The sequence below is a fragment of the Arvicanthis niloticus genome, chromosome 16, assembly GCF_011762505.2.
Source record: "Arvicanthis niloticus isolate mArvNil1 chromosome 16, mArvNil1.pat.X, whole genome shotgun sequence".
NCBI lineage: Eukaryota > Metazoa > Chordata > Mammalia > Rodentia > Muridae > Arvicanthis > Arvicanthis niloticus.
In genome coordinates this window covers 36,371,157-36,383,358 of record NC_047673.1, presented here as the reverse complement: position 1 = coordinate 36,383,358, position 12,202 = coordinate 36,371,157, and the positions used below count along the sequence as shown (strand labels likewise).

General features: G+C 36.5%; 1 protein-coding gene across 4 annotated transcripts in view; it reads right to left on the bottom strand.

The window, feature by feature from the left end:
- Window positions 1-12,202, bottom strand: part of Cfap97 (cilia and flagella associated protein 97) — a 42,048-nt gene that overhangs the window by 10,204 nt on the left and 19,642 nt on the right. For all 4 annotated transcript variants that reach the window (XM_076914096.1, XM_034520955.2, XM_034520956.1 and 1 more), the window contains one exon: window positions 4,853-5,121. In XM_076914096.1, coding sequence (XP_076770211.1) covers window positions 4,853-5,121 — 269 coding nt within the window. The remainder of the gene's footprint in view (window positions 1-4,852; window positions 5,122-12,202) is intronic.

The following is a 12,202-nucleotide window of genomic DNA, read 5'->3' as shown; positions in this document are numbered from 1 at the left end:
ACAGGAGAGGAAATGTTCTTTTATGGTTAATCAAGTTGTTTCAATAGCTGGATTCAATGCATATTTCAATAAAGTCTAAAATCCTGCCCAAAAAAAAAAAAAAAAAAAAAAAAGACATTGTTTAATAGATCAAAATGATAGCATGGTTCTTTAAATTTCAAATTATGATTAATAAAACCATAGAATTTCCATTTAAATCAGATTCCAAAAATGAATTTTAAAATAATTTATCCAAAATTTTGGGGGAAGAGTTGTACTTTTTAATTATATCTAAGGCAAAGAATATTCTTTTGTTATACATATATATTATAAAATGAACATAATTGTTCTATTCAACATATCTAACAGTTACCATTTGTGTATTTGTGTATGTATCTGTGTTATATATGAAAATTGTAGTCCACTCCACTGTCTACCAGGTTTCAGGTATGCAAGCTAAGAAAGTTCTAGAGACCTAATGGACAGCAATGACTACAGGTCAAAGGTCATTAAAAAGTAACAAGTATCTAAAAGTCCAGAAACTAGAGACAAGGGCCTCTCACATTTTCTCCAGCTGGAGTTATACTGAGTTATAGCCAGCTCTGTCTGACATGGAAGGATAACCTCAGAAAGAGGAAAATAACATGAAGTGAACTATAAGTTATTTCAAGATCTTAGTGTAAGGTTCTGGTCATCCAGCAAATTCAGAGTTTTCACTGGATGTTCTCAAGATCTGAAACTTTAAAATTTTTGAAACACTGTAGTTAAATAATATTAATAGGAAATTCACAAGCAAAAAAATTATCTACTTCTCCAGATTTAAAACTCTTACACACACACACAGAGAGAGAGAGAGAGAGAGAGCGAGAGAGAGAGAGAGAGAGAGAGACAGACAGACCTTAAAAAGCAAAATAAAATTTCACTTAAGTTGTAGACTCTGTCATGACCACTTGGGAGAACCTTATTTCATCCTGACACATGCCCCTGCCCTTTTTATCCGAGGGGGAAAAACCTGACATACAATTAAAAAAGCGAAATAATCTCACTAGATGCTAAAACTAAACAACACACCAGTATTCTTAAGGAATACTCTCTTGCTAAATCTATTTTTGTCTCTCTGAGGAAAAAAAGGATACATATCATGTTCAAATGGTAACAAAGAAATCCACCCACCCACCCATCCATCCTTCAACAAGGAGATTTCAAGCTTCAGGACTTAAAACCTTGGCCATTATTTTGGAAACAAGTCTTGAGGCAATATGAGGCAAGCACACCCTCTGCTGGACAAAACTGTATTTCTCTCTATCTGTCCTTGTCTTACTGTTGCTGGAGAATGAACAAGCAACACTTTCGTATCTATTCTATACACCTTTGACTTATTTGTATATAGTATCTGAAGAGAAGAATGCTAATATCTGTCCACTGAAACAGATGATAGATCTTGAAATTTGTTAGGACATAGTAACAATTTGCTTTGAATTCTAGGACTCTATTTTATAGTCTACGCCTCTGTATAGTACTTTTCTGTCTTGAGTTTATTCATGCAGCTCCTGAAATCCAGTACGCTAATATATATATGTATTCAAACATATATAAATACGTTTTAATAATCATGCCAAACAATGAACCTTGTTTGTTTATATACCAGTCACAGAAATAACTACATGCACTGTGTGTTTGTGTGTATGTGTGTCTGTGCACGAGCATACATGTGCTTACATTACAATCAACTAGAAAACAGTTTAAAATGTGTATTAGCTCACACTGAAAAAAACTTAAAGCCAATATGGCTCTATGACTAAGACAAGTGAGATAGTACTTGCAAAAAGCTTGATGACCTGAGCTTCATCCTGGAACCTACATGGTAGAAGCAAAGAACTGACTCTGAAAGTTATCCTCTGTCTTTGCATTCATGGTGTGTGTGTGTGTGTGTGTGTGTGAGAGAGAGAGAGAGAGAGAGAGAGAGAGAGAGAGAGAGAGAGAGAGAGAGAGAGAGAGAGAATGTTTAAATAAATAAAAAATAAATAAGGGTATAAATATAAAATAAACATATAAAACCAAATAACAGAAATAACCAGTAGAAAACATGAAAACTATATATAATAGCAAAACAATACACACATTTTAAGCTCATCAAAAAGAAAAGTCAAACTATCTTATCACTAGTGCTGATTACATGCTGACATGCCAGAATTTTGTGGGCCAGGGCTGTGGCTCTGATAGTTCAGTGACAGCATATACAAGACCTGGATTTGACCTCTAACACCAATGAATAATCAGGGTTAACAAAATTAAATATAGCAACATCATATACAGTCAGTTGAATAAAACCATGTTCTGATGTGTAACAAGTTACACTGGAGAAAATACTTGTTTACATATGTAAATTATAATATATATGAAGCAAAAAGAATAAAATATTGGCAGTTTCATTAATAATGAAATTATTAAAATTTCATTTCTGAAGCTGTGTATAGTGGTGCACACTTTTGATTCTACAGAGGCAGGTGGATCTCCGTGAGTTCAAAGCCAGCCTGTTCTACAGCATGAGTTCCAGGACAACCAGGGCACAGAGAAACCTTATCTCAATAAACAAAACAAACAAACAAAAAAAATCATTCCCGGAGGAATAATGAAAGCTGTAAGTCGAAGCAGCTGACAGTTTTTAATCTATGAATATTCATATGATTATAATGCATATTCAGACACTAATGGACTGAGATTTTCCACCTGTTAAGTCCAGGATCTTTAAAAAGCTAAGGACACACCTGTGACACCTGCACTGGGAAGGAGGAGCAAGAGGCTTAGAAATTTAAGGGCAGCTTGGGTTATACAGTGAGACCATATCTCAAAATCAAAACAAAACAACAAAAAATGAAACACAAAATTACTAGCTTATGACCCAGCAATTCCAGTTTTAAACACTTAAAGGAAATGAGGCAGAGACATGAAAAGATAGTTTCATGTCAGGTCAGTGTTCCTCCATAACAACCAAGACAGAAACTGCCTAGAGTGTTCATCAGCAAGTGGAGTAATCAAAATGTTACACACTTAAATGGAATGTTATTCAGCTTTAAAAGTTTTGATAGAAAAGCTGGAGAGACCATTTACTAATGAAGAGCACTTGCTGCTCTTGCAGAGGACCTGGGTTTGATTCCGCAGTGCCCTAATGCTGGCCAACAATCATCTGTAACTCTAGTTCCAGGGATCCAAATGCCCTCTTCTGATTTCCATGAACCAGGCATGCATGTGGAGCACATAAATACATATATATGTACATACATACATACATACATGCAAAACACCCATAAGCATATAGAATAAGTACATTGTAAGTTTTTTTTAAGTTTTGATACATGCTACCATATGGATAAATTTTGAAAACACATTAAGTGAAATAAGCTAGCTACAATATTGCAAGCATCCACTCACATAAAATAACTAAAATCAACAAATTCATAAAGAAAGGACCATAGGAAATAGGGATGGAGAAATGTTATAGTAAAAAAAAAAAAAAAAAGTAAAACTCACTGAACTGTAATCTTGAAGTAGGTATGGCATGCAAATTATACTTAAAGTACAAACTGGATAACCTAAAACCCTGAATCTGTGCTCTGCTACCTGCTGTCTGACCTCGAGCCATACTGTGTCCTACTCAGTATCTCACTTCCTCTCATGCCACACACAGTATGCCATACCACCTGAGGATTAAATGACCTAACATTTGCAGAGGAGGAGTATAATTACCAATTAAAAGAGGCTTCATATCTAAATGGACAGATGAAAACAGAAAATAAACTAATGTTTGTGCCATTAGTAATTCCACATTTTTACAATATGAGTCAAATCTGACTGACGTGATACACAGAAGGCTACTGTGCAGCTGGTTCGTCACACACACAACTCACTCCAGTTATTTTATTGGTATCTACTCTTGGCTGTCTGTGGGACTATCTTGAGGACAGCAATGGTAATAAACTTGAAATCTGTCACCAGGCCGCTTTATACAGACCCGCATGGTGATGACGCATGAGGCTCCATTCTGGAACTGCCTTAGTTTCAACAGCTTTAACATTCATTTTAGTTTGGACTTATAAATGTACAAAAGTCTAATTTTAGTTTATGATTTCTATTTGTTTAAGTAAGAGACTACCTAGGTCTGGCTAGGATTGGTTCAGTTACTTACTTTGGGTAATTATTTAACCCTGTTAGGTTTTAGTTTCTTCATGTCTATGATACATCTTAAAAATGCCTATCTTAAAGATTTATCATGATTCAGTAAGCTAATATGTGGAGGAAGAACAAGACCTAGTATTAAGAGCTCAATATACAACAATTACTATAAGCTGAATTTTACTGAAAAGAAAAAGATAGACTATAATAGTTTAAATGTGAAGATTCTCAAGTCTTGTTATTCTCAAGTCTTTAAAATATCAAAGTAACTATTTAATTCACAACTATGATGCTGTACTCATTTCAAGCTGAGTGCCAAATTTGACCTATTTTAGATTATCTTTTAAAATCATATAGACTTTCCAGTATAGTGGGATGAAGCAGAGATAGCCAGTGACTAAACACAGAGGATACAGACATCTGCTTCCTGGGTACCATTTCCTATAAGTGTACAGTGATTTAACTGATCTAATCAGAGAACAGTGAAGCTTCCAGTGTGTTCTTTTAATGACATCTTAATATATATTCTACCAGCTAAGAAACACACACGGTTATCGTCTAGACAGTTTATGCCACATATATGTGCACCTGCATTATGTATCTGTATTGAAAAGTTGGTCCTACTAGGATTTTCTGTAAGTTGTACTTACAAATCAGTACAAAAGCACTTGCTTTGATGACTAAAGGATGTGTTACTTACCATATTTTCTCTTTCGATTCTTTGCTGTTCCCTCTGTCTGTTGAGAGCACTATGATACAACTTTGGGGGATGGCCGATGGATCTTCCAGGAATTGTACTTTTGCTTCCTGGTTTTTCAGCCTGTCTTGACAGTTCTTTCAAAAGCCTCTGGTTTTCCCGATCAATCTGTCTCACCTCTTCTCTTGTGAAAGAGTAGTTTTTCCTAGGTATTATTGAAGGCTGCTCAAAGTGATGTTTCTGTGGTCCCTTTTTATCTAATTGCAGGAAAGCTGCAGAAGGGACCAAAAGCGACAGTAGTAAATAAACAAAGCAGCTATGATGGTCCATGCTTTCATCTTTAAGAAACTAAGTTCACAGAACGCAGGGAATGAGCTAATGACTACTTGTGTAGGAAAAGCTTGGATGCAGGTCAGTTTTATGTTCGCTGGGTCCTTTGAGCAAAAGCTATGCAAGTGAGTATTCACAGCAGAATAATCAAGTGTGTGACACCAGATCTCAGGCAGGTAATTTACAATAAAACCACTCCTGCCATGTCTGCTTTGTTTTCTACAGCAGTTTTAATAGTGAGGGACTTGAGGAACCTCTGGGTTTGAGTGCACTGATACAATACAAAAACAACACATGTCCTTGGCAATGATTGATGGGAGAAATGGCAAAACTAGATTCAGTCCAGTCTAGAATAACTTAATCTGAATGTATTATGTACTATGAAAACCAGGGGTTTTAATATTGTTATAAAGTACTTCTGTGAATGCCAAACATTCTATTTTGCATTAAGCATAAGCCCAAATAAACACACTATATAATTTGCACACTATGATCACCACGTGATTTTTGTTGGGGCAGTGATGGGAATTGAACCCAGGGTCTTGTCCATTCTAGGCAAGCACAGTACTACTAAGCTATGTCCTCTGCCTGAGAAGAATTTCAGCATCATGCTTAAAAACTGTTAGAAAAATGTTCACTAAGCATGACTATTACCCCTATTTCACTATTATACTTGTGAAAAGCTTTGAAAACCACCGAACTTGATGAATATTTCTACTTCAGTATATATTAAAGTAGGAATATATTTATCAGGTTACCAAGTGTAGTTTTGTTTTGGTATTATAATATTTTCTAAGATAAAAAACCCTTACTTTTTTGTGTGTACATGATCCGTATTTGTCAAAGTGCATCCCTGTGTGCATTTGGAGAACAGAGACAACTCTGTGGAGTTGGCTTTCTCCTTCCATCTTCAGATTGCAGGGGCTAACCTCCAGTTGTCAGCCTTGTGCAGCAAGCGCTTGCACACTGCCCAGCAATGCCTACTGTCATCCCCACAGCCCTTACAACAGTATCTTTTTAAAAGTACTCGACCACAAGCTATTCCTTTTCAGATGTCTAGTTTAGCATCCTGTTCTGTCCACACAGTGTTGTAAAGGAAGTGGTATTTTTAACCTCTATTTCACAATGAGGTTAATCCAATCACTTGGACAAATTAAGAAAAGCAGTAATTTTACTTATGTTTCATGTTTATACCAAAGACCACAAAAACTACTGAAAATTACAGGAACAAACAAGATAGATAGATAGTAGCTTCCTCTTAAGAGAAATTATGAAGTTAAATGTTTGATAATTAATGGTAGTTGAAAAAACACCAAGTAAATAACAAAACTTGGACTATACATACACTACGTATATTAAATTACCTCCCTTCTAATCAACACTTACTTTACAATTTAAAAAGCTTTCTAGGCTAGTTTAGCTGTGTATGAACTTCTTTAGAATCTCATTCTAAATGAGATTAAGCTATAGTTCCTTTTTTTTTTTTTTTTTTTGGTTTTTTTGAGACAGGGTTTCTCTGTGTAGCCCTGGCTGTCCTGGAACTCACTCTGTAGACCAGGCTGGCCTCGAACTCAGAAATCCGCCTGCCTCTGCCTCTGCCTCCCAAGAGCTGGAATTAAAGGTGTGCGCCACCACTGCCCGGCTTAAGCTATAGTTCCTAATGGCACTTTTTTAAAAAGTAAAATAGGCAACAGTAAAAAAACAAATATTTAACTCATTAAACAATCAAACAGCTGCCAAAAGCAGCTTTAAGTTTTCCTTCATTGAAAACAACAAAATGAAGGAGATAGAGTGCTCATTATTTCTTGATAGCAGGCATTATTGATACTTAAAGTGACTGTATGCTAATTGGCATCAAATATATACTCAAATTCTTTCACATAAAAATCTAAAAATGAGTTAACAAACCTTATATTTAGATCTATCTAAACTTACATATTTACAAGTGCTGTTTTCTCCTGAATTTCCCTTTGTGACGCAATGCCACACAAACTCTTCAATCTATTTCAACCTATGACCACAGAGTGCCACTCTGGCACCATTTAATGCACTTCATGGAGTACCAGCTTTACTTTCACTGCCACTGAATAGAGACGACGGTTTAAGACTTGGATGTGAAGCTACCAATGGAAATGTTCTGAATGTTGCCCGCACTCCTACAGTGTTAGTCCTTTTTAGCAACTCTTGCAGTGGGGTGGGGTGAGTGACTACCAGCACAGCTCTGCTTTGCTTCCTAGCATCTCACAGCTGATAGAAATGGCGGTGCATGTGTGCATGGTAATCTAATTCTAGCACTGGGAGGTAGAGGCAGAAGAATCTGAAGTTCAAAACCATTCTCTGCCACATAGTGAGTTCCAGACTAGTCTGGAAGACATGAACTGGTCTCAAAACAAATAAAAAATTGTCCTATATAGTCACGATCTCTATAGAAAAACCAGCTACAGTTACTTTTAAAGCTGATTTTTAAAAATTTCTTTTAAAAAGCCAACATTATAAACAAGTTACAAGATCTTAATTTACAAGATTTATTATTTGCCTTCTTAATTAACAACTTGTTAGATGAGAAATTTTATAACAACCTTTTGTGTTTCCTTTCTTTGAATTTCTGTGGGCTTCTTACAGCTGTGACCAACAAACTACAGTCAAAATGGTATGCAACTTAAGTTTTAATTTATTTTAGATATAGATTTTTAAAAAAAGATTCATTTTATCTTTAAAATTTTATTTTTATGTGTGGGCATTATGGCTGCATGTATGCCTGTGTACTACATTCTTGCCTGGTACCCTGGGAGGCTGGAAGAGGGTGTCAGGTTCCCTGGAACTGGAGTTAAAGATGGCTGTGAGCTGCTATACAGGTGCTAGGAATCAAAGGCAGGAGCCCTAAAAAGAACCGCCAGTGCTCTTAGCTGTTGAGTCATCTCTCCAGCCCCCAAGACTCATTTTATTCTTATTTACGTGTATGTCTCTGTGTTTGCTGCATGCATGCAGGTGCCCATAAAGTCCAGTTGAGGTAGAACAGCCCTGGAGGTGGAGTTACAGGAGGGAGTGAGCTCCCTGATATGAGAAGTCTAGGTCCAGTATGTGAGTTCAAGGCTAGAGGCTCTGTAAACACGAGCGCACACACCTATAAAACTATCTTTTATTCTCTCTGGTGTAACTGTTGTCTCTGAAGCTTACTTCTTCCACCTGGTAATCTAGGCTCAGTCCTGGAAGCTTCTAGCCTCCACACAATCTTATCTAGGCCTAGAAGTTTTCAGCCTCTGAGACTTGCTGCTGAATAAGTTCACCCCTTCCTAGTTCTTTCTGAGCTGACTGGTTGGTCAATTCAGCTGTTCTGGCTTTTCAAACTCCTCTCCAAGCTGACAAATTCAAACTGGCTTCTCCTGAGTGAAATGCTCTGCTTGGCTTCATACTGACTCTGAAAATATGTTCTAATCTTCTGGCTCCTTATTCTGTGAAGGCTTGTTCCGTCTTCACCTGTGTCTAACTTGTTCTCTCTCCTCAACCTGTCTCTCTATAACTGTCCCAGTAAAACTGCTTCCCTTCTCTTCTCTGCACTGCTTCCCTTTCCTCTCTCTTCTAGAGAGAGTTGGGCATACCTAGTCTGTCAAATTTTTCTGATTTGTCACTTTGTCTGCCATTCAGTTAGACATCACTTTCAAACATGGGTGCTTCCTTCTACAAACTAACTTTACCTTCATTCTTTGGGATTAAAAGTGTGTACTAAGGACATATCTGTATCCAGTCAGAGAGATTAAACGTGTGCTAAAGGCTGAGCCACACAACAAGAAACAGCTTTTTGTTTTCCAACAAATAACACAATCTAGAGGTTCATGGTGTAATATGAACTACACACCCTTGTGCCTGGATCCCAGAGCTATCCATGCCCGATAGTAACTAGAGGTTGCCATATGATAGACCACAAGTCATTAATAGGAACCACATACAGGAACTTTGATCCTATCATCTAAGTCATCTGAGGTTGCTGCTTTATACAACTTGAATTTTATGATAATTTATTATCAGAGCAATAGTAACTACTACAAAATCTAATACAAGGAAATGGAATGCTACTGTAATAAACCTAAAGTCAGTGGCTCTAGGTTTGAAACCTCATGAGCTGGAAGATCCTGAAAAAAACAAAAAAACAAAAAAAAACAAAAAAAACCTGTTACTAGGGGCTGGAGAGGTGACTCTGGTTCAGAGTATCTACTGCTTTTTTAGAAGACTAGGGTTTGGCTACCAGCACCCATATGTAGGCTCACAACTATCTATAGTGCTAGTTCCAGGTGATCCAACATTCTCTTCTGGCTTCCTCTGAGATTTGTACACACGTGTTGCACATATATACACATATGCAAGCAAAGCACTCATATACATAAAAGGGAATAAAAGGGTGTTGAAGTCTGAGAGAATGTAGAAATAGCTTTAAAAGTCTCTTCACTACTAGTTCTTTCTCCCATATACAAAATACATTCCCCCTCTAGCAGTTTAGCAGGCTGTTTAGCAGGACTGTTACGGTGACAAGGAATATGGCAGTCTTCCTACTGGTGAATTTATGCTAAAGATATTTAAGCAGGATTTTGAAAATACAATGGCTTACATTACCCATAGTAAAATTGGAGAGAGAAATATGATCTAAAACTAGGAAGTGATCAGTTTTCTAGTAAAATATAGATTAAATGTAAGAGAGAGGACTTATAGGGTTCAGAGTAAAACTTCTCCCTTATCTCTCCAATAGAAGATGTTTAAGTATTCAGGAGCTTACTCATTGAACCACACCTGAAGGATCTTGGCTGAACCTGAACCTGATTTAGGTCCCTGGCTCTTGAAGTTGAGGCCATCTTTGAAAAGGGGGAATGTATTTTGTATATGGGAGAAAGAACTAGTAGTGAAGAGACTTTTAAAGCTATTTCTACAAATTATTTGACATTTATTCCATTAAAAGGTACTTGTGTAGTATGCCTCAAACCCTAGGGTTTCATGGGTAGCATGTCAATACTTTGCATGATAGTGTATGCTTATAATCCTAACACTCAGGAGATGAAGGCAAGAAGACCAGACAATCAAGGCCATCCTCAGCTACAGCCTGGGTTATATGAGACCCTATCTTAAAAAAAACAAAAAAAAAAGCAGGGACTATGACCTACTTTAAATCTGGGAGGTTTGTAATCATTTCTACCAACACGGAGCACGGTGGTACATGGATACAATCGAGCAACGAGACAGCAGAAGCCAGAGGGTTACTATGAGTTCAAAGTTAGCCTGAATCAATATAGCAAGTTTTAGGTCAGTTAAATCTCACAGCAAGATCCCATCTGACAGAAACCAAAAAAGCACAAAAGGATGCTATATGATTCTAGAAACAAAGTCACAAATGGCTCTGAGGTTTCTGTATTATTTTCTGGAACACCATGCTTGGAGCCCTGAGTACATGTAATAAGTCTAATTTCCCTGAGACCTATGTGAGGAGACAAGTCAGAGAAGACATATTATGAAAAGCCTCTCTGGTTAGCAGTCCTAACCAGAGTCTTAATCCTGTTTGTTACAAGTCCAGGTACCTGACAGTAATTTTTAATCCTCCTTAATAGCTTGATCTTCATCAATTTATTGTCTAGTTGTTTTGCTTTTATTATATGCTGTAGTCAGTATTACACATTTTTAGTGTATTTGGCTTATATGTTAATACAAAACACCTGTTTTGTTCCCTTTAGTATTTTTCACAACTTGAATTCTGTTTTTGTACTAGTAGGGTTGATACTTCTATTTCCTCTTTTAAAGGAGACATACCTTTTTAAAAATGTATGTTTGTGTTTTTAAAGGATAGAATATGCAGTAACTATTGCTACAGAAAAAATTACCCCAGCACTTGTGGAATAGAAACTATCAAAATAACTAGTGTTTTCCTTTTTTACTGTAGCAAAATAGACAAAATCCAAAATTTACTATCCTATTTTTAGGTATGTAATTCAGTGATATTACAAGTCATTCTCCATGATGTTGTATGTTGGAAAACTAAAACTCGATCATAAAAAAGTCAACTACACAAACAAAACACCCAGCAAATTGCTGTCCTTTCACTAGACCATGGGAATCGAAATTCTGTTTCTGTGATTTTAACTAAGACCCACATGTAAATGGAATCACATGGTAGTTGTTTTTGTGTGGGTATGCATCTACATGTAGGGGTGTGTGTGTGTAAACTAAAGGTCACTCTGGAGTCTCATTTAATAGGAGCTGTCCACACTCCTTGTTTGAGACAGGGTCTCTCACTAAGACCTGGAGTTCTGATTTACTCTAGGCTGGCTGGCCACAGAGCCCCAGGGGTCCTCTTGTCTCTCCCAGGGCTGGAATTAGTATACCATGTCTGCCTTCTCTTCAGCCTCTAGTGTTTCTCCTTTTATGACTTATGTCTTCTAAGTTAAAATCATTTACTTTATTGTTTGGTCTTTCTTTCTACAGCTTTTTATAAGATGTGGCCCCTTATTTTTCTTCCTTTCCTGAAAGAGGAAGCTAAAATTTTGTTTCTAAAAATTTCTACAAATTTCAGAATACAATCACTACTACAATAATAAATTATAGCTCCATTTTCCTTGAAGTTCTTAAACTTTTTGTCTTGGATCCTTATAGTCCTAAAGGTTGAGACACCCTAATATCTACCAGTATTTATTATGTAAAAACCTAACAGACAAAATCAGACAAAACAAAACAAACAGACAAAAAAACCAAAAAAAACCTCAACAACCTAAAATAAAGATATTTACTCATCCTTCTGTCAGTAACAATAAACAAGTTATATGCCAACATAACATTTCTATAAAATAAAAAAAAAGTAAGAGTCTGTAAGACAACCGTATTCAATTCACAGGACCTACATGGTAGATGTAGTGAAAGGATGGCCACAAATCTTCCTCTGACCTATACACACATGCTCTAGTACATCTGTGCTCACCGCTCATGTGTACACACATACACACAATAAAACATAAACAGAATTTAATTTTTTAAATTAAAAATGTGTGT